Here is a 24,504-nt window from a genome sequence, read left to right as displayed (position 1 = left end):
GCAGATTTTCTCATATATGGATTATTGTTGTACCAGTGAAATGTAAAGATGTTATAAAAATTCATAAAACATATTGACTTTTTGTTTCAACCTCCACTTTTTATGTGTATCTATGTGTAATAAGTTTTTATACCTTACCTGCCTCTGTTGATATAAAATAAAATGTATCAAGATGTTTACTAAGGGCTCTGTACATGTTTTAAAGCATAATCTAAAGCAAGCATATGCAATTTTCTCCAAGATATGGGTCTGATAGTTGCCATAGTATATAAAGCAAAAGTAAAATTTAAAAAAGACTTATTACTATGAGAAAGATACACATCAAGTGGCAGTAGAAAATGCAGTGAATTAGAATATTATCCAAATAATAAAAATTAGAAAAAATCAATGTTTTAAATTGTTAACTGTAACAGTAGGTGGATCAGAAGCATTCAGTCTGATGCTTGGGCCTTCATTTCTGTCATATGATGGTCAGCATTTGGGTAAATATGTGAAGCTACTATGTGCAATGCGTTTTCTAGATGTGAACCAGTTTTTCTCCTCCTCATTTTAGTTTTAACTAATTTTATTCTAGAAAAATACTTTTATGCAAGTGTAATTAATTAGGATTATTCTCTTTCGAGCAAATGCAGTAACTTTTGGATATTTGTCAGATGGAAAATATTTCATACAAAGCATGCTTGTTGAAGCATCCATTTTTGTCTTCAGATCTAAATCCTTTTGCAGCTCAATAAGCTGCACCAACAAAGGAAGTGGTGTTTGTTCAACATCAACATAAAGGGGGAGAGGGAAAAGAAGATTTTTAAATTTTCTTCTTGTGCTCAAAAATTCCAAAACGTAGTATTGAATACTATAGTCAAAACTTTCAACTTGTTTCCAGATGATTCACAGTGAAAATCCTCATTGTGATTTGCAAGCATAGAAAATAATCAGCATTACCTTTTCGTAACTGGCTTTCCCAGTGTTGAAGTTTGTCCCAGTATTCCTTAACCCTATCGCCATGGGCAAACTTTACCGTGCATCTCATGAGGTTTTAGGAACTTATATTCAATGATTAATCAAACTACTTTTTGTTTGTGTTATAACAGTTGATGTAGCATAAATTTGTAGCTAATAATTCAAACTTTAATGGTATTATATATATATTTTAAGTTCTTAATTCTATAATGCAATATTAAACAAAATTCTCAATTTCACCTAGTGTGAGAAATATGACATATTTTCTTTAGGCATCCCCCCATCTTTATTTTATTCACCATACATCCAGTAAATACAAAATTTAAGGTAAATTACTCACTATAAATTCATCATTCCTGAGACAAACCATAATACTTACATTCTTTAATCTTGTTTGGTTACAGAGCTATCAAATAGAAAATTAGACCCCTCTTGCTACACCCACTTGTTACATCCTATCTTTCAGGAATTGTTAATAGTTCTTTCTAACATTAAGTTATATTTTACTTACCACCAACAAAAAGCCAAGGTTTTCATACATCAAATAGCACATTACATTATTTTCTGAATAGAGAATTTTCATTTTCTCTGTCAATACAAACTTTGTTCCCATAGAAAAGATAACAACTAGCTTGGATGAACTTGTAATAGCTCTTGTCACTTAATAATAAAGATAGAAAAACTGTGATAGTTAGGGAAAATTGTCTGCATATTGTATGTTATTATTCTATATTCTTTGGCACATTATTTAATTAAATAATTATTTAGTACATTATTACCATTAAAATAACAAGAACAGCAAGATTAAGTGTCATCAACAGTTAAAATATTATTTTAAAAAAAACCTGGGTAAGTATTTTGTTTTTTTGTTTTTCATAATTATTCTTTATTTATTATTATGAAAGTAACTAAAATGTAAAATATGAGTCTTTAGTTTTGTCAAAGTTAGATTAGTTAAAATAAGTAATAAAAATATTTGAAATTTGAGTAACTTAAGGGTAATGTAATTTGATGGCATAATGTTCCCCAAGTGATTTACAATTTATAATAGTAATAGTTAGACATGGTTCAAAGAGCAATCAAAGGACAACAAAACAATGAAATTAAGTTATAAATAGATCTATACTGTTAAAAGTTTATAGCTGCTTAGAATAAAGGAATATAGTTTTACATTACAAATTGAAATAATTATAGAAAAAAAAAGGGTAATTTAGATTTATTTCAATTTTTTTTGGTCCTTACAAGTTCAGACAAATTTACCAACCTTGTATAGAGCTGGGGTAGAGAAAATAACAGAAAAAATATAAAGTTAGTGAAAACAAACATTTGAAATGTATTTAAGAGGTTTCACAGATTGCAGAAATGAAGTTTGAGATTTTTGAGATAAAGAAAAGTATTTTTAATCTCAACATGAAAACCACTTTACACACATACTAGTAAAAAAAAAAAAACACTAGATATATTTAAAAACAAATCTTTATTGAAAATCTGCCAAATTTTGTGTACTATATTAAAAGATGAAAGTATCAAAACTATAAAGACTTTAAATGAGTATAAATTGATCTAATCTGTGTTGAGTGAGTTAATATATCCATGTAGCTTATGAATCAACTGACTTTGAGTTTATTCAAATTGGTTATAATATCCATAAGGAATATACAATTGTAAACTTCTTTTTAGGTTAACATTCATTGTTTTTTTCCTACATTTTACAAGTTCATGTATTAAACATGTTTTTTGATAAACAACTTTGTTAAAGCTGGTCTCACTTTAGTAATCAACAGATTTATCCACACCATCAACTCTACCTAATATACAAACATTATCAACAGAAATCTCACAGCTACACATAAAGAACACATGCTGTGCAACACTGGCAGATGTCTTGATTTCTTCTTTGTATTTAGTTGTATTCCCAGATGCTCAGATTTTCCATTTAAGAGTGATAAGGTAGGAATTGCAAAATCAAATGTTTTGACAGAAAATGTACTGCAGAGCAAGAATCTGAATTTTGTGATCTTATCTGAGCTCTTAAGTAACGAAAAAGACTTGGATACAAGTTAAACACAGTGAAACAATTCATATTTCAGACAAACAAAAACCAAAGTTTAAAAAGAAATGTATCATTTGTGTGTTTCATGTGGTATTTTGCTCAAGAAATCAGTGTAACTTGCTCTCACCTCTGAACACAAAACAAAACCCAATAATACATAAAAATGAACCAAGAAATATGATTGTATATAACCAGGAACTTAAAATCAAATTAATAATCAAAAACTAAAAATAAATCTTTATATAGATTATATTTTCATGATCTTGATATATGCACAAGCATACATGTGTAAATAAAAAAAGAGGACTTATCACTATTAAATTATTTATGCTACACATGTATAAAACATATCTTTTGAAATAAATTGTTAATGATATACATACAAGATACAACATTAACATGCAAGAAATTATACAAAAAAAGACAGCTGTATTTTGGTTTTTGGACTTAAACAAAAATGTTTCCTGAAAAGACCCTTAACTCTTGCTAGGGACCAGGTTGATCCAACTGAATTCTTAACCTGAAGTTAATATTTAGAGTTTCCATATTATTACTATTAATGTGTTTTTTATATGTTCACAAAATTTTGGAAGTGTTTAGTAAGTATTACGAATCTTGTGTAGAATAAAAAAAAATCAGAATTTTTACTAAGAATTGATTTATGAATATAAGGAGTCAAAATGCTGACTGCTCAGAGTGCAAATGATTTTCAGGTTCCGATTAAAAATAATTTTATTCATCTGAAAATTTTCAAATTCTATATTTACTAAGAATTTCTTTATGAATATAGGGAGTCAAAATGCTGACTGCTCCGAGTGCCAAGTGATTTTAGGTTAAGATTAAAAATAGTTTTATTCATCTGAAAATTGTCAAATTTTATTTGCATAATTTCTAAAACCTCTTTTTTTTTTTTTTTTCAGTAATGCTTTACACTGCATCTCTTATTTCTTCTACCCTAATGCTATACCTCATAACCACCATAAAGAAAATGCGAAGTAAATCTTATAACGTTTTTTTTCTTTCTAGAAGTACTACAGCTTGTAACAGCAAACAGGTGTATATTGTTACAAAACTTAAGAAATTTAAGATAAACAATTGTATGACTTATAATTCTGCCAAACAAATTTGTAAATCACTCAATGAACGTATAACTCGCATTATCCTTTCGAATAACTTGCTACATGAGCTACTCATGAGTGTACCTTCTGAAAATCTTTTATTTTTTGTTTATTTTGCTTAATTTAACCTTATCTGCCCTAAATTTCTAATTTTTACACTCGAGTTACTTTTGTATTAATAACAAAGAATACACAAAAAATATAGTACTTATCTGGGTCTTCTTTTGACTCCTAATGAAACTTAACACTACCTTTTTTATACTAATGGCACTACTACCCTAAATAATTTTTTATGTAATTAAATAATGCACCTAAGAACACAGAATAATAAATAACACATAAAGCAAACAGACCTATAATTATTATAATTCAATTGTATTTGTAACTAGGATAAAACAGACTTAAATTAACATTCCTTGCTACTTGTTTTGAACATCACAATATAAACTTTCAAACTGAAGATGAAATTAACAATACCCTCTATTGAAAAAAACAAGATAGCATGATACATTATTTGATAGATTAAACCTTGAATTTCAGTTGTTTGTAAATAGCATTGTGTAAAATGTTGAAAATAATTATTGGCAATTTATGAAAGAAAGGATATGACAGATGGACATGGTAAGTGAATCTGATTTCTAGTTCATTATTTAATAAGCAAATGAAATTGAAGGCCATTAAAATTTCTTTCTCTGAGTAAAAATTATATCATAGTGAGTTATTTATGTTAAATTACATACTTGTGGGAGGGTGTGGGAAATATATTAGAGAAAAGGGAAGACCTAGAGAGCTAATATCATATTTCTCATACTAAGGGAAATTGAGGATTTTTATAAATATTTCCTCATAACATCTAGAACTAAAACTTATAAACTATTAAAATTTGATTTATTAATTACATTTTGATGCCAGGTTTATTAACATACATTGATAATAAAGTAGTTTCATTAAATGTTGAATGTAACTCTGTAAAACAGTTGGGACATTTACAGAAATGGATACCCATAGGAAAAGAGTTAAACATTAATGCAAAAAAGGAAAAGGTTATTTAACAAAATACAAAGATAAATAATTTTAATACAAAATATTATGTACATGAACATATTCTCACACATCAAACCAACTTTCCAGACTGGATTGCAAGTCAGTGGAGCTATGAATGGTTTGATGCTTCACTCTGCTCCTGCAATTCTTTGTTCAATTTATCTCCCTCCATGTAGTGACACATTTGTATATGCAAAATTTTGGGTGTATCCAATCAAAAACAAGGTTGCCAAAGAGCCAAGGATTCAGTCACAAAATTTCAGGAATGAAAAATGTGCAATAATATGGACTCTAATTGATCAAAAGTTCAGTTTGAAGCATATATTAAAGCTCTTGTGGCCTGTTTGATAAGCATCTGTCTTAAAATTTTCTTCATAACCAGAGTAAAAAACTATCACTATGGTTAATTAACTTCTCTACAGACCTACATGTATGATTGCTTACAGAAAATTTTCTCTCTTTCATTGGTAAATGTCCAGAACCCAAATGCTACATCAAATCTGTGCTTTCTATCATTGTCATTTCTATTACGACAACTTGCATCTGCCTTGGAACCTAGCCTCATTCCCTTCACTGTTGTCTTACTGTTATGCAAACTGTGCCCAGGTCAAATAAGAAGGAAATAATAGGCATGACTGTAAGCTCTGGTTCTTGCATGAGCTACCAAAATAGTTCAATCCCTAGAAAAGCATTAACCTTGATCTTCTGATTGTAGAAAAATTAACTTGGATTTAATACACTCCATTTTTACTTCTAGCCTAGGGTTGTACACTTGTATTCTGCACTTTTCAAGTATTTCAACTGCATCTTGAACTAATAAAATATCAAGTAAAAAAATGTGTGCTTCTCAAAATACTTTAAAATTCAAGAATGAAAATTTTTAATCATAATAAAATAAAACACTAGATGCACCAAATTTACAGTTCATTTTATACAAGCTACTGTTAGTGAATTTCACTTTCTACAGATAAGTCACAAAATGGAGTGCATAAATTTTATAAGATAACACTTGATAATATGGAGATTGCAAGTAAAGCAATTTCCTTTCATTAATAATCTTACAATCATTGAATGTCATAATTGTTGGTCCTTTGGTTAATCCATATCAGAAGGTAGTTATTAATATCCTTTGACTTGTAGAAAATTTTATTTCCTCATACATTAAAATTTGATTTAATAACTCATAGTTCAGAATATGCTAATTAGGAGAAAAACATAAAACTTTGTTAACAACAATTTCTTCGGTCATGCACCAGATATCTTTAATTTCCCACATACTATGTGGTTTTCTCAGGTTCACAATTTTTCTTTGAAAAATTAATTAGATAGAAACTGCAGAAAAGTATAATGTTCTGTCAGAAAATGTTTTGTAGAATGAAATTCTGGATTCTTTTACTTTAATTGAGGTCAAAGAAAAGAAAGAGACTTGACACAAGTTAAACATAATTAAATAATCTGTATTTCAAATAAACAATGGTCAAAATTTAAAAGCAGAAGTTAATTTCCATACAAAAGAAAAATGTTATATCCCAGAGGTGTCACCTAACTTGTCAGTGTAAAAATTCATTGTCTATTTCTGTATAGTCTGAATTTACTTACATGAATCTTTTCCATAATAATGTGCATTTAAAGTACATTTTGTTTTATGACGTCAGTCCGCGTATTTTTTGAACAGCCCTCGTAATGTGTGTGTTGAATGGAATTCAACCCACTATAATATAGATGTTATGTAGATGATGCTTTTACCACATTTAAATTTAAAGAACCATTAGACGTTTTTTTTTACAGTATCTAAACTTTAAACTTTGGTTTTGTTGTGAGTTTGTGACACAAAGCATCATTCTCGGATTTATATGTACAGATTGGTAGCTTTGTTTTTGTCATATTTAAAGAAAATCTTGTGAAAGTTCTTGTCTACAAAGCTTATAAGATTTTGAGGAGCAACATTTCTTACATATTTAGATTAATAAGATGTTATTATTCTAAAATAGATAAATTCAAAATGTACAAATTTGATTTCCTGGGTGTGCCAAGGAATACATAGGTTCAACATGTTGGTAATTAAGTACTCGAGTAAAAAAAGAAGCAGCAGACACAGAATTGACAAAGCCTTTCTTTCTGTATTGTATAGTATATGTCACCTGTGGACAGTTGTGAAGTTTCTGGTAATAATTTTATGATAGTAAATAGAACAGATGATGCATTAGAATTGTGGAAAGATGAAAAGTCTGCTGATTGTAATATTGAGACCTGTTTGTAACCAACAAGGGTTGGCCTAACGTTTACTCTTAAACTGTTAGTTCTTTATATATGTTTTCTAATTTACAGATTTAATTATTAAGATGATATGCTAGCCTCTTTTAAATTATTATGATATTCTTAGCCAAAGAATATCAAAAGAATGTCATCTTTCATTTAATTTGAATTTAGACATAGATTTACTTTCATTTCTTTACATTTTTGAACTGCTTCATTGAAAGTTGGATGGTAAGGTTAGAGCTTACATTTCACTATTACAGTAGTGATACTTTCCAATTCTGACTGAAGTTGTTCCTTCAGTAGAATTAATTTGGTAATGCTATCTCTGGTTTTAACAATTTTTTTTTTTTTTAGGCTGAATGTTGATCAGCATAATTTGACTGTGGCTTCACATCTTCCAACAGGATATCTTTCCTGCGAACCTCTGGGTTTAGGCAAGGGAGTAAGTTCAAGCTCCAATATATAATTACACAGTGAAATCATACTTTCTTTAATTTTACTGCAATGCTGATCATCCATCATTGGAAATAAATGTATTATTAAAGATACATTTTTCAACATATTTATCTTGTAATTTTAATAATAAGTACCAGATTAATCAACTGGACAGACAATAAAGAAGATTCTGTTTTGTTAATTTTTAACCAAAAACAATGAAACTTGGTGTGGAAGAACAAGCACTAACTATGTAAAAATGTATGTCAGCTACAAACATTCAGCACAGCAGAACATGCTCAAAACATACACTTTTAATGTGAGAGTACCTTGACCCAAAAGTTTTAATAATGTGTTCATCAAGAGGGAAAAAAAAGACATGACTCCAGGTAAAAGAAGAGTACTTATTAGTCTAGTTTTTACCTTTTTGATTATTGAGTTGTATCTCTGTTATTGTGCAGTCATAAATTAACTTCATTTATTGTTCAATCTATCTGTTGATTTATAACTTCTATGAAAAATAATGCTTTTATAAATCATGCTTTTATTTCATATAAATGGCAAATACTCTTCAGTGAACAATGCAGCCTTTGATTATATAATTTTTTTATTTGTTTCATATCAATTCAGTTTCTGAGATAGGTGCACTACACTCTGCTATTTTGTACTTTTTTTCATATAAGATGAGTTCCTGAGGTTTTAATTTTTTTTATTTACAAGGTCTAATGAGCTTAAGCTCAACATTTAACTATCCAGAACATAAGTACTTCAGTGTGTAAGTGATAATTAATATTTCATAATCTTACTCTTGTAGATCCTTAGTTTTGTCCTTTTTCCATCTAGTAAAGCAGATTATAGGATGTGGTATTTTTCTATGTAGTATTGATCTTTAATTGTGTAAATACTGTTTGAAGGTGACTTTCTTTAATGGTGTATTGTACTTTTTAACCAAACTTGAATGTTAATTATTATATATATTCTATGAACCATTTATCTTTGCAACAGAGTGAATTAAATTGTGAAACTGGACTGAGCTGATTCACAGCTGTTTTGTGTTGAAGATGCACTAATTTGGGGAGGACAGATGTAAAACAAACACTGTATATTTTTTGAACTGTGTTTTCTTGTAATTGTTAATCTTATTTATGACCATTAAAGGTTGTAAAAACAATGTAGAAGAGTTTGTAAACTTCATCTTTCTATTTCCAAAATTAAAAGATATCCTTAATACTTATTCTAGTTTAGTGGCCCTGATATTAGATGGCTTGATGGTGGAAAAGAGCTTTTTAAGGTGGAGTTGAAATTGGTATCTACAGTCTATACCAAGGTAAGATCAATTTTTTTGTGTTATTAACTCATTGCATATTGGAGTGAGCTTTAAAGTATGTGGCAAGGCATAATTAACTGGTTACAACTGTACATGGCTTTTTTTAGTGGTAGTCGTGTTGTAATATTGAGTATTAGAAACTGCAGAGAGATATTAATTTATTATCAGAAAAGAACTTTTGTTTACAGCTATTATACGAGTATTTTATTGCATTGTAATAGAATTGTGGATAAGGCACAAAATTAAGTTAATTTTATTTAAAATTAAAAATGCTATGAATCCCACCAAGCAAAATGTTGATTTTAGAAAGTTAACTCTAACATTACCTTTATGGAACATGCATGGACTCCTATATCTGTTTTAAGCACATGTTTTTGAACTACTTGTACTCTAATTGTTTACTGGTTTGTAACCTTTTTGCTTACAGAGTCCATTATAACATGAGACATACAAAATAATTAAAGATATCCATCATTGTTGTGGTTAACTCTTCTAATTACCCACTTTCTATGTATTTTACAAAAGATAATGAGTGATTTTACCCACTTTTTTGTCAATTCTTTACTCTGTAATGTAATGTGCAAAATATAGAAGATTCACTCAATATATGACTTAAAGTATAGATCTACTGATAATGTACAGTGTAATTTAAGGGTTAAAACTTAACTTGATAATTTATTTTGAGGCCTTGAAACTAGAAATGGTGTGCTCAGATATGTGCTGAATTTCTCTCTAAATGCTAAAAATCTTATATATCTGATTTTCAGTTGTTGAGTTTAAACTCAAGATTTAGATAGCTTATAAAATGAGTGGTAAAAGTAGTTAATTTTATTTTCTTAATACAACGTACACAAGAAAACAAAAATAAATTTTTATTCACATGATATCTATAAGAGTTTTTCTAATGATGAATGATTTGGTTAAAGACTTGTATATTAAAAAAAAAACAAAAAAAAAAACAGTTCCATCCTGTTGTTCACTTTGTACATTTAAACATTTAATGTAAACTGACTAAATGTTTTCAGTCAACTGAACAAAGATGGATTTAGATGATATTCTCCCAGTATAAGCTGTAATGTACATATCAGTTGCAGGATAATTCCATGTGTATACTTAATATTGTACTTAGTATAATATATATTTCCAAAAAATATTTCATGTTTATTCAAATTTGTAATTAAAGGTAAAATGATGTTTAAAGTAAAATTATTATTAGAATTTTGTTGGATTAATCACTAAAATTTAGTACACAATATAAAAACTAGCATAAAATATGAAATAATCATAAAACCCAGATATTTTATTTCAGTGTGCAATATATTACTGATACCTTCTGTATTTATAAAGTAAATCCCTGACCATAGTCATCACAGCCAAATGTTGAACAGTGAGATATGTTTGGATTGTATCTTCATAATAAAATATTTTTGAAGAGAAATTGTGCATAAAAAACATGTAAATGACCTAAAGCCAAAGGAAATAATATGTTACTGAAGAAGTGAGCCTTCTCTCTTTTTTTTTTTTTTTTTTTTTTTACATGGAAGCAGAAAATCTTGCAAAATAAGTTGTTTAGATTAGGAACAGATTTCCAATCCACACTCCAACCTAATCTGGAGGAGTGCTCTTATCCACAAAGTGAAAGTTATTGCTACAAAAGAAAACCCTTTGATTCAAAAAGCTATTGCCTCAAAGCTAGACAATTCTTTTGATATTATTAACAAGATTATAAACAAAGGTTTGAAGTGTACAAGGTTCATGTGGTCAAAAAACAAATAGTAGTAAATTCCCCTTGACCATTTTTTGTGCCATTTTAAAATTGGGTAACAAAAAAAACTTTACTATGAAATAAAATGTAACTATTTTTGAGAAATTTGATGATGCTGACTGTAAAAATAATGTTTACAATTACTGATCATTTCTGATTTTCAAATTGGGAAAGATTTGTTCAAAATATTCTTATTTTTATATATCATGAAAATAATTGTTTCCTTAATAAATTTATTTATTCATTGGAAATTGCAGTTAACAATGTTCGAAAACAATACACAATAGCAATACAAGTTTGAAAATGCAATGAGTTTAGTAAGATACATTTCAATAAGGTACATTACCTTCTCTCACATAAATAGCTATTTTTGTTTAGTGCTGCTATCTCTATGCAAAAAAAAATTACATATGCTTCAAACCTTATATCTCTCCTCCATTGGAATTGACTGATTCCAATGTGTGTATCATGCAAATCATCATGCATCAACTTTCCACCAATAAGACATACTTTCCTGATGCATATAACTCCCTCTAATGAAATTTACTGATCTGTTACTTCTTATTTGGCAGAACTTGTGTTCAGACGTTTTTCTTTTGGTTATTTTCATATGGATCATAATTTTATTAGTTTAATTTTGAAAGTTGTATTTCATCTTTATTATTATTTTTCTTAACATTGAAGAAATATTTTAATTTAATTTAATTTCTACTGTATTTATGTATATTTTTCTCACACTCGCATACTGTGTATCAAATACATTTGTTTGATTTATGTCTTTCTGAAATGAGTTCCATGGTTTGTGTTTCTACTTCAGGTGTTTTACCTCTAGCACTATTTTCACAGGCTGAACATTATGTGGGTTGCCCTTCTTCTTTGGAATTTGCCCCACTATTCTTCCTGAATAAGCCAAACTTATTTGGGCTGATGATAATTTATAGCATTTTTACACCACCAGATTTTGCTGTGTTTTTCCTACCCCTCTTACAGAATCAGCTAAGCCTAATGTGGCATATTTTAACAAATCAAAAAATTCCAACTGCAGTGAAATGATGCATGCAAAGCAAGAACTAATGGTGACATACAAGCCATCACCGAGGTAATAAAGAATCATATTAAAAGGATGAATTGAAATTTTTTTCTTTACAATGCACCCTTATCCTAAAGATGTTTGCTAACTCTTTCTTTTTGGTATTTCTGTATTTTGTCTTTGGTGATATCTCTTTTGATCATGTATACGAGACTGTGGAACATAGTGTATAATCTGTGCACCAACACTCAACCATTTCCTTTTTGGTTACATATCTATCACGGTTGGAGCCATAAAACACACCTATTCCTTTATTGTCCTGGTCCTTATCTACTCATTCCTTTCCCCCATTCCAGGAGTTTCTTATCTTATTGTTTTATTCAGTGTTGATAGGTATGTTGCCAACAGTACTGGCAACTAACCAGAGGGCTTCTGTCCTATGCAAGTATTACTGTATTATATTGTTACTCTTTGTCAAACTTTCAGTACAGTTCCATGGGTTTTTTCAGGTTTTATCAAATGAACTTGTTCCACTATTCTCCCCCCCACACACACACACACCTCCTTTGTCCCTGGCATTCTTTCCCAACACCTGGGTTTCTTCCACTAGCCTGTATCTGCTCAAGTAGATGCAAGATTTTCTGTCTTTTCAGACTGTTGCACCTGTTTATTTTTCTGCATGTTCTTATTTCAGGCTGTTTGTTGTCATCACCCAAACTAAAGACTGAAAGCCTGTGCTAGATTCATCCAACCTGATTCTAATTTTCAGTTTACCCTGTTTTACCTTGGAATGGTTTCTCACCTTTAGATGGGCTTTTTCTTCAGGTTTATTGATAACAAAGAGGATTGTTGTGAGTGAATAATTCCATAACCAGATATTTTGTCATTTGTAACCCTCTCATTGGTTTATTCTCCTTGTGGTGGTTTCTCTGTTTCATACACTGCCCTTGAGACTTGCTTGAGTCTTGTATGTTTTATCAGGCATTCAGAACATTTGTCATGTATTTGTGCTCTCAGTCGACTGGCTATTGTTCACTCATTCCGAACAAGAGTTTGTCTGTTACTGTTATCAGCTGCTTCTGAAGGTAACTATAATGGGCTTTTAAGTTTTGAGGAGTTTTTACTTCAACCTATTCAATAGCTTGTCCATTTGGCTGTCTTTATTTTTCTACACACATCTCCTTTGGGTTGTCAATTTGATTACAGCTCATGAAGTTTTATCACTTTTGAGGTTGTAATCTTCCTTTGTAGCCCTTATTCCCTTAGGTCATGCTCTTTCATGGGCTCTTCATGACCAGTGGAATGTCACAGATATCATTTATCAGTTCTTATTACCCTTTCTTCTACCCTGTAGTCAATTTATATTGGTGGTTAGATGCGACTCGCGTGTCAGCAATTGTCCCAATTTATTCTTCTCCAGTTTTCTATATTTCATGGATGCATCTCTTCAGGGATGAAGTTAAGTGTGTGTTGATTAAATGTAGGGTTTTGTGGTCACCCATTGCACTGTCTCAGGTGTGGTAGTTTCTTCACTCTTCATCATGTTTTATCCCTTTTTCACCGAATGGACTTAAGAATCCTTACCACTTTCCAGTTCCAAGTCACTATGGTGGTGGACCATAGAGGTGTATTCTCCTAATGAGTTAGTAAAATACAAACAGAAAATAGAAATGATTACAAAACCATTCAGTTGAGAGTAGGATGTTGGTAGTCTGCTGGCAGACCTCCAATATGAATCATAAAAACAAATAGGAGACATCAAAATTATGGTTCACCCCTTTGATTGGAATCCCTAATCTTACTCCCATGTGAATGTCTTCCCAGTGGCTGGGTTTTTGGGTTTCGAGTAGAACCAATCAACACAAGTCTCTACCCATGTATATATTCCTCTTTCATTTATACTTCATCAGCATTGTAGGTTATAATGAAGGTAACTGTGGATTGTTGCAGTTTTTTCTCTTCTTCACTTCTTCTTAACCCAAGGATGTTAATCCACTTGGGTTGGTTCTAGTCAATTTTATTTTTGAGGGAGATGGCTTACATTATGTAGACGTCTTTTCAGTTCACAGTGTCAAGTTCTCAGATCAGTCTATCAATTTATAATATTCACCTGTGCCCCATTCATGAGTCAGACAGGGTAATAGATTTCCTCCATTCTCATGACATGATTTTTCCTGCTTCTTCCAGATGGCTAGGTTTTGGATTATAGTTGACTTACCACAGGTATAATCCTTTTTCCTACCCCTACATGGATGTCAGTTCCAGAAGGTCTGGGTTTTGGATTGTAGTAGACTTGCCAGTTGAATGATTCTCTTTTGTACCCCTAAGTGAATGTTAGTTCCAACAGTATATGTTTTGTATATAGTCTAATTACCATGCATGGTCTGTTGCACTGTTTTCACTCTACACCTAGAGGCATATCTTTTTCATTTTACCCTTTTGTAACTTTTGGGACTTAGTGTCATAAATATTGTATAGTTTGGATCACTTTCTAGCCACAGTTCTCCCAGTTGATTGTGCTTTTCTTTTTCTGCCTTTTTTACCCATATATGTGATATCTTTCAACCTTTCTGGTGCATTTCTCTACGTCATATTTTAGAATCTGTCTCATCTTAGGGAGTATCCTTTGGACACTTTGAAAGGATACTTCTTTCTTTCCCTTACAGCAATGCTTCCACATATTCAGTGCAGAATTTTAGCAATTTATGTGAGAGGAGGTAATGCACTATATTGAAAGTTATAATTTTCCTGCACCAAAAATGCATCTCTGAGAGATACACACACTTCCTCTCCACTGAAAACCAGTGCGCCTATTTTCTGCCAAAACTCGAAGGGATAGTTTGGTAGAATTGAATAGAGAGAATCACATGGGTCATGAGATGATATCTTATTGCTGAAAGGTTGATGCACAATGATTTGCATGAAAGGTGCATTGGAACCAATTAATTCCAGTGGAGGGAAGATAAAGGCTTGTGCCATGCAGTTTTTTTTTTTCCTATAGAGGACAGCACTGAATGAGAATAGCTATTTATGTGATAGGAGATTAGTACTTATCCAAAATACATTTTCACTGTAGGAAAATTATAACTTCAGATTGTGTTCAAAACTTTCATCAGGCCATTATTTTTGTTACAAAATAGTTGCTTGACTTGTTGTACATTTTGTATATGTTCTCAGTTTCACACCAAAAGAATCTACAGTAATCTCCCATCATTGTAGGATTCCATCAACCCTTTTGGTAGAAGCATTAATTGTTCACTTCATCTAGATTATGTGGAAAGAAGTCTAAATGGAAGGGTGAAAAGTGCATCTTTAGTAACATCCTAAACCCCATTTTCCTGTAGTTCTTATATAAATGATTTTCTAAGAAATATATGACAACCAGTTTGATTTTCAGACAGCTAGTTATTTTTGATTGAGTACTGTTTCAAAATCATCTATCAGATTTTCTGAATTTCTGGCCCAGCAAAGATACCTCATCTGATTTTTGGAAACTTGTCAAACTGATATTTAAAACTATTACCATTTTTGCTCATTTTTTTTACAAAATTCTTCATCAGTTCCAGTTTAATATGATGTAGGGGCAGAAGAACATTTTGAGGACTTACTGAAGGTTAATATTTGATATGTTTCCTTGGTATGTAACTCTCTCTCACTGGCCATTCCTCATTTTCAAAATTAATTTTATCATCTCATCTGTCTCATGAACACAAAAGAAACAATGTGTAGTATACCTACTCTGCAAGCTTAGCAGGAGTGCAGTAACTTTTCAATCACTATGTATGTTCCATCTGTGGTGATCATACTTGATGGTATCAAGTATAATCTGCATGTTTTGATATGTTTCTTTCATGTTTACAACATGAGCAATAGGAACCAATGACTTAGTTTTCCTGTCGTGAAAACTAACTTTAGATGAGTCTACAAAAAGTTTCCATTCTTGAGGATAATGTTTAGTACATGATTCTTTCATTGATGCATCAACATTCATATAGAAACATAAAATATCTTGCATGCTGCAGTGGGAGCAAGACTTTGATGGCAACTTTAGTAAATATGAAACTAACTTCTGTTTACTATTTAGACAGTTGATTTACCTGCATTTTTAAGAGTATATCTTTATATGTAAATTAGAAATGTATAATGTGACACAGTAGTTTTAATTTTTAGAAATATATAAATACAGTTTTTTTTTCTAGTACTTGTACATATTGAATAACAAATGCAGCTCATATTTGTACTAAGTGTGATGTTCTGACTCAAATTTTCTGTGGTCAAAATGGTGTAGAATATTTGATCACAAGAAACTAGTTTTGTGAAGTATGTGTAAAGTATTGAAACCACCTTCTGCCTTTCGAAACACTGTTCTCTGCACTTGTGTCTCCACAACAGGCAGTTGCAGTCCATTCTACAGCATTTCATTCTCAAAACTAAATTGGCATAACAAATCTGCTTCTATACTAAGCAGAGACAAGGCATTCAGCCTGTCTTGTTGCATAGTTGTTTTGTTGGGATTTTTAATGTGTTTGAGTTGAGAAAATGAATGCTCAGCTGTGCAATTTGAAACCATTAAAGTTAAAAATATACACAATGCAATGTCTAAGTTTGGAAACACACACTCAATTTTGTCTTCTGAAATCATATTATAAAGTTCAGCATGACTGAATCTGGTTTTTACAGTTTTTGTTACGTGGTGGTGATACGAAATTTATCTCTGGCATTCAGATTTGCTTCTTGTGCATCTCCATCATTGAGTATCTTCTTTCTGACACATTTGCAAGTTTGAGCTGCATTATAATCAACATCTGCTAGTATTTCCTTTGCAACTGCTTCAAATCATTCAAAGTCGTCCCTTAAAGTGTGTAGTTGGTCAGCTAATGACCCGTTTCTGATCTGCATATGTTTTTAAGTTCACTTTTTTATTTTGTAGAAATTGACTTGCTTTATGTAACTTTTGCAAGATCTCATCCCACATGATCAGCATAAAAACAAATTGTAGCTCTTGCATTTTATTTGTGATATTGTTTGCTTCTCTTTTAGTGTCTCCCTTTTGTGATTCGTCTTCAACTACACATTTTAAAGCTTCCAAAATCTTAAAAAAATACTTCAAAATTGCTGTTGTTGCGATAGCATATGCCTCCTGTCTGGTATCGGAGAGGAATTTTAACACAGTTTTATGTTGGTAGGACAGTCAAACAAACTAAACTCTAGGTCTGCATTTAGACAAAGATTGTTAGAAAATTATCCTAGGACCTCAGTCCATCATCACATAAACATGAATTCATAAATACCTTTATTGATTTACTGCATTTTGATTGGTTGAAAACCATTCGAGACTGGCTTCAATTCATTTTGGAAGAATTAGTTTTCAGTCATTGCAAAAGTTTCATTAAGTTGAAGCAATGCCAATGGTAATATGCAAATCCACTGTGAACCAAAAAGTATTCCAAAACAAGTTGTGATCAACAATGCATACTGTAGTAGCCTATATACACAGTGATCTTTCTGTACTGGTACACATACATAACATATAATCAATTGTAAACTGTACTGCACATTGAACTACCAAATACTGGGTTAGGCTTAGGCTAGAGTATCTTAATTGTAATCAAATATCTGAAGAACAAGTTGTAACCTCAACTTTGAGCTCATTTTTGACCTGGGGACATTTGATGAGCCAACAAACCATACATCAACAAAATAGTCATATGTCTGAAACTTTACCTGCATGCCTGCATGTGAAGGCAAATTAAAAACAACGGCCTTAAATTGGGAATAGTCCACTTCATTGTACCAGACCACAGTAGCATTTTCAGTGTACTTGCACTAAACTAGTTATAGTATTTAGGCCTAACATTATTGTCATTCAGTTCTCAGATAACACTAACGTTAGGCCTAATGCTAACCCTGCTAACATGAACTTCTTTATTTATTGCACTTTTTCAGACAATCCTAAATTAATTTTGTTGATTTGTTGGTTCTTTACAGTATCTTTGTATGACTACAGTGTGACAGTACTGTACAACTATTAGTAGTGTAGTGTATACATAACAACGTTAAGAATCATGTTGTCATACATGTTAAAGTCTTATACAATTTCACCTAAAAGGTCGAATTATTGCCTTTAGACTGCTCCAATTAGTCAGTTGTTTTCCCAGCTTTTGAGAAATGTAATAGAGCACACACTGATCTGATTTTATAGTCACCAAATAGTTGAATTACACTTAAACATTTGTTGTTGTTGTCTCTGTGTTTGTGTTGGATTGTTTGTTCGTCTCATAAAAAATATCACCAGAGGGTTGGATCGGGGCATTGTGATCTCCATATATGTCTTTTAAAATGGCATATTTGACAAACTTTTATTAGCTATTTATCTCCTAAGTAAATCTCAGCTTGATATCTGTTTATATTATTACATAATCACAAGGGAATACATACATGCTCAAGTATGCTTATAAATTGCATGTAATCTATGAACGGTGGCTTTGCTACAGTGACATTCCTTTCTAAATTTTTTCTTCATTTGATAAATTTCAAAACATGAACTCGCACACAAAAGAGGTTTTTTACATCAAGTTGTTTGAAACCAAAAAAATTACAGCTCAGAAAAGCTTCAATGAGAAACAGAATTATAAAAATATTACAAAACACACATGAATAATGCAATACTAATGCAAATAAAACTAAAACAAATGATGCAATAACCCAAATATAATGTACGAAAACAGAAGCCGAAAAACATAAAACTACTTGCATCTCTGTACATATCTGTCACCATTTCCTTTGACTTATGTTTCTGTGGTATTATACTCTTATTTTTCTGTAGATATGACTGAATAAAGGAGTAAAAGGTAAAATAAAACAGTTCTACTGCCTATAATTTCTTATAAACAGCCACAACAGAAAGAATAAAAAAAATATTTCATCTTCAAAGTCAGACATCATAACATACAATCATCTTTTACAAGAAGATTCACTGAAAATGTGTAAAAACTGGACTGTTGATGATTGAAAAAGGGCATTATTGACAAATGAGGCCAGGTTTTAAATATTTGTTTCAAAATGTAGGTTGTATATTCAACAAAAGAAAGGTGAAAGATACTTATCTCAGTGCATGGCACTTATGAAGTATGGGTAGGCAGTGTGATGGTTGGGAAGGTATTTTTTTCTGCTAGGGTGACAGGAGATGTTTACAAACTAGATGGAATAATGGACCAAAATAAGTTCCATCATATACTGATTTGTCATGGTATGCTGAGTGTTTTGCCTACTATTGGTAAAGGACTCCACTACCAAGAATTTAATGACCCCAAACACTTACCCAACCTATGCAGAAATTACATAGCTAAGAAAGAAGATGCTGGAGTGATTCAAATGACACATTTGAGCTGATCTGGGATTTGTTAGATTAAACACATGACAAATTAGAAGTTATTTACAAAGAAACTTTATGGGAGTGTATTAGTGACGTGTAGTAAAATCGCAAAGGACACCTTGATTAAATGTTGCAACAATACCAAAAAGACTCTCTGCAGTTATTAAAGCAAAAAGGAGATGCCCAAAATATTAACTGTTTGCTAAACTTTAACACTTCCAATGAGTTTCTATTGTACTAAATATGAAGATTAATAAAAATTTGATGTTTCCAATGTCATTTACCTTCCATTGTTCTTTGATAGTAGCCTGAAGTCTAATTTTTTTACTTTGTTCTAACATTTTTGTTTATACTGAAATTAAAGTTAACTGGAGGTGTATGGCCATTTTTTATTCCACAGTTGCATTTAGATTTGATTTTGTTTCATTCTCTAAATATAAAATTTAATTCAGTCTTTCAGAAAGAAATATCAAACGCATTTATCGTGAGCCACAACAGTGGTTCTTATTAAGGGATGAACCACGTTTTGACAAAACACACTAATAGAATGAACAGCAAAAACCACATTAGAAAGCAAATTCATTGCTTAAACAACATTCAAAATTTTCCTGTATAATACTAAAGGCCAAGCTTATTTAAAAATTTTGAAAAAATTAACATATATTAAGAATGAATCTAAAAACCCACCAAAAACTACTCAATTGCTCATATTATCATCATTAGTATTTTATTTTTTTTGCTAGCGTACAACAAAAACAACTTGGAATGTTGCACCCAAACCCTTTGTAGAATACTAAGAAAGGTATTGCAAAGATTGTGATGGTGTTGAAACTTTTATTTGTTTCTTCTATAAACCTTAATTCTAGTGTAAACAATTTTATCATCAACCCTTGAAATTTAGCTTTCTTACAAATATCTCTTGTTCCTTTAAAACGCTTAAGTTCAGGTTGAAACAGGAAGTACCAGCTAGTAAGAAGTGAATATTAGATGATTATAACATGCAGAAATATAGTGCCTTGTGTACTATACAGTTGAGGTCTTTTAGGGAGCTAACCTGTATACTATGTATTAAGTAAAGGAGTAAATAAAATAAATAAATACAAAAAATATTAAATTTTATTACACACACTTATGGAATTATTACTTTGAAAGTTATGTTTTATGTAATTTTTTTTTACATTTTTTTAACTAGTAAACTTTTATATGTGCTTAGTGGGAGTTGTGGTTTAGTCTAGTCTTATATTTGCTCATTGCTATACATTGTATATATAAATAATTGTTTAACCCATGCATGTATATAAAAAATCAAACACATTAGAATATTTTAAAAATTAACATTTTTTAAAAAAGGCTAGTTGGGATTGGAAGCCATTGTTGTAAGAAGTAAAGAAACAAGGTGTTAAATAACAAATCTATGATATTGCAGGTCCTTATGTCAGCTAATACATATATCTTTAATAAGTAATGAAGCAAGTGAAAAAGAACTATTAACAGAATTCCTGTGAATTTGCAAATTCCTATTTTGATTGCTAGCTAGCTATTATTGCTATAAAGAAAAAGTAAAGAAACAAGGTGTTAAATAATATCTGTGAAGTTGCAAATCTTGTAACAGCTAGTGTATACATCTATAATAAATAATGAAATAAGGAAAAATTACTGCTAACAGAAATCTCTGTGAAGTCACAAGTTCTTATTTTAGCTGTTTCTATATAGTAACAATAGCTAGCTATGCATTATCTGATATAAGGATTTGCATCTTCATAGAGATTTGTTATTTAACACTTTGTTTCTTTACTTCTTACAGCTGTGACCTCCAGTCCCTATTACCCTTTTTAAAAAGTGTAATTTTTTTAAATATTCTTGTTTCAGTAATAAATGTTTGTTGAAACAACAGTGTCATTTCTTTTGATAGGACCTTCATCTACACAATTTCTTTTTGCACTGTCAGAAGCTCCAAGATACAAAATTTGCAGATTCAGAAATTAAAACTCTACTTAAGGTAAGATACAAAATCCATTTTTGTGGTTTTCTTTTGTAAAGGTAAGTTTAAGCATGTGTGTAGTTGTGCTTTAAAATTTAGAAAACGTTTTTTGTGGACCACATTTCCTAAAGAATGGCCAACATTTTAATAACATGTTATATGCGTGAAACCAAGTTTTTTTGTAACATTCTTTAGCTTGAAACTTTCAAAATCACCATATTATCAAACAAATACAGCTACAGCATGATGAAATTTACAAAGAAATGGTTTAAATTACCATAGTAAGGGGAAAGTAATTAAGTAATCAACATTTTGGTGAGTTTATTTTTGTTTTTCCACTTGAAGAAACTTTAATCTTTTATTTCTCTTTTTAAAACATTGATTAATCTTGATTTGGTTTAGAAAAAAACTACAATTTAGTACAAAAATATCATATTAATTACTTAACCTGTCCATTTTGTTTACTTTGTTGGAGTTAGTGTAAAGTGCCCCATAAATTTGAAACTAGATCTGTAATAGTCAAATAAATTTTGAAACTAGATTTGTAATAGTCAAATAAGTTTTGAAACTAGATTTATAATAATCACAACATTTACTTCAAAAGTGACTGAAAAATTATCTGTAATTTTTAGAATAGAACATTAAACAACTTAAGTTGCTGAATAACCTGTTGTATTTTTCTTACATACAAGTTAATTGTAATTGATAAGCCATCACTAAAGATGTCATAAAGTATAGAACATTTTTGTAAATCAGCATGTTAACTGAGTATGTTAGAAAACATGTTGAAATTGTAAAAGTTTGCTCACATGTGTTAAGTGAAATAATTGAAGCTGAGAAGATTTATTTATTCTATGTTGCTTTAGTAACTGACTGAACTAAAGTTGTAGATGGCTTGTTGTGCAGTATTTTATTTTATGCTTAAATATGATATAACAAATGCTAGACATAGAAACAGTGTTATTAATACATCATAAATAATGTTACTAATTAGTTACACCTCGGATTAGTTAGTTTTTAAACATATTCTCTGCATGAAAAACAAACAAACTGAAATACATTAATCTTTAACCCACCAGGCATTTTGATGACATTTATGTTGAAAGAGTTTCTGGGTTTATCTAGATGTTAAGTCAGTCCATAACAACTAAAGAAAATGAATTTTAATGTCACAAAAACGGATAAGTAGGTTGTTCTAATCAATACCAGTTTAATTTCCTGTTTAATAGATTAAAGTCAAGCAAAACTTAAAATGTCAGCTAACAGTATGTTTAATTGTGAAGTTATTACTAATTGAAGTAATACATGATTGGTTTCTAACAAGTTGAAGTGAGAAGCTAAAACCAATGTTTAAAGGAATCTTTTAGTAAATTTCAGTTGTTATAAAACATACTGGTGTGAAGACAATCGCTATAAGGTAGATATCTTTCATTAATATACACAACTTACAAAGAAGTTTGTTTCAGCATTTTCATGATAAGCTACACAAAGTGCTATCTATGCATTGTCAATCTTTAATTTGAAGTGATAAATTAGAGGAAAGGCAGTTAACCAGCTCTTGTCTAATCAAATAGTGCAGACTGACCACACTTGTAAGGTATGCCCACAACTCCAAACTACAAAACATGTTTTTGCAGTAATGCTCTACAAACTATAAATCCTCAGATTCATAGTCTGATTACATTAACCATTTGTTCATAACCAGTCCCAAAATGGACTGTATGCACTGTGTCCACCATAGGATTCAAACTCCTCAAACTTACTGTTGAGAAGGGCTACATGTAAGTAAAAGGTGGAAGTAAAATAATATATGGATATTGACAAATAAAACAGAACTAGTGATAAAGTTTATAAATTGTACAAACTTATTATCACTGGTGAGAGTAGTAAAGAGTGTTGTGAGTAATGACTATTGTTAAGGGTTACAATAGGTTTGATATGAATGCTCTTAATGTTCTGCATTTCTATCTAATTTTAAAAGAAATGTAGATATCATCATAGTTGCTATGATAGAAGTATGGACTACCTGGTGGGGAAAGGATTAATAAGTGAAAAATCATGGAGTAAAAACTTTTCAGTGTAAAAAAAATAAAGTTGTTTTAATGTAGAATTGAGACCAGGAATCACTTGTAGAATGTTAGTATGCACTTTTTCACTACAATGTTATTCCACATAGTTACAGAACTTATTAAATGTAATTGTATTTCTCAACTAAATTTATATTTTCAATTTCATCTGGCTAGAAGTGATACCTCAAATTTAAATACCACATCTCAGGAGGCTTAATAGCTTGAAAAACAAATGAAGATTCCATAACTTTATGTTCATGTTCTTGTCTCTTCTCCTTATTGCATTTATCATGCAGTCTTGGGGTCTAAGTTGTTTGGATGTAGGAACATGTCCAAGTTTTCCATCTGTCTGTAGCAAGCCCCGTCCAGTAAGTGCACCTGTCTCACAAGACAGTACCCCACCAGTGAGTAAGATGCTCTTTTTCAGTGTGTGTATATCTGCATGCTATTGATGAATTACTGCATGACACAAGAGGACAAAATTAGTCACTAATACATACAAAAAGCATGGCTGCCCACTGATAATTTGCTGTATAGTGTTAGAAAGAGCATGTTACTTTTGTAGAATAATAAACACACAGGTCTATTCTACATACAAGTTATGCAAATAAAATTTATTAATGTTACGAACTCGTGTAGAAGGTTTAGTCAGTATAATGTATGGAAAGTATATATGTATAAAGACACAGTATGTAGAAAAAGAAAAGTATAAATATTTTGTTACAAAGATAGTAAATACTAGTTTTAGCTGTTTATGGAAAGTAAGTATTGATCATTATAATTTGTTTAAAGCAAACATTTGTCTTTATAATTTGTAAAAGGTAAATATTTATCATCATAACTTTAAAAAAACAAAACAAATACATATTGATCAATGTGGCTTGTTAATAGTAAATATTGATTCTCATATTTTCTATACATTTTAGAACAATTTTAAATATTAGTACCTGTGTAATGAAACAGCACTATAAGTGGAAGCTGTTTGTAATACATATCGTAAATATTTAAGTTTAAAATGTGTGTATATATACATATTTATTAATTTACCAATAACACATGAACAACTGTTGATTATTGCCATATGTACAGGT

General features: G+C 30.5%; 1 protein-coding gene across 16 annotated transcripts in view; it reads left to right on the top strand.

Annotated features, from left to right (window-relative positions):
- Positions 1-24,504, top strand: part of Ziz (dedicator of cytokinesis protein Ziz) — a 264,599-nt gene that overhangs the window by 141,374 nt on the left and 98,721 nt on the right. For 11 of the 16 annotated variants that reach the window (XM_076448312.1, XM_076448311.1, XM_076448319.1 and 8 more), the window contains 4 exons: positions 7,786-7,873; positions 9,107-9,193; positions 21,276-21,362; positions 23,710-23,817. In XM_076448312.1, coding sequence (XP_076304427.1) covers positions 7,786-7,873; positions 9,107-9,193; positions 21,276-21,362; positions 23,710-23,817 — 370 coding nt within the window. The remainder of the gene's footprint in view (positions 1-7,785; positions 7,874-9,106; positions 9,194-21,275; positions 21,363-23,709; positions 23,818-24,504) is intronic. The other 5 variants (XM_076448323.1, XM_076448320.1, XM_076448318.1 and 2 more) reach the window with 1 other exon arrangement.

This window comes from Tachypleus tridentatus, chromosome 8 (genome assembly GCF_004210375.1).
Source record: "Tachypleus tridentatus isolate NWPU-2018 chromosome 8, ASM421037v1, whole genome shotgun sequence".
Lineage (NCBI taxonomy): Eukaryota > Metazoa > Arthropoda > Merostomata > Xiphosura > Limulidae > Tachypleus > Tachypleus tridentatus.
This window is presented reverse-complemented; position numbering and strand designations above follow the sequence as displayed.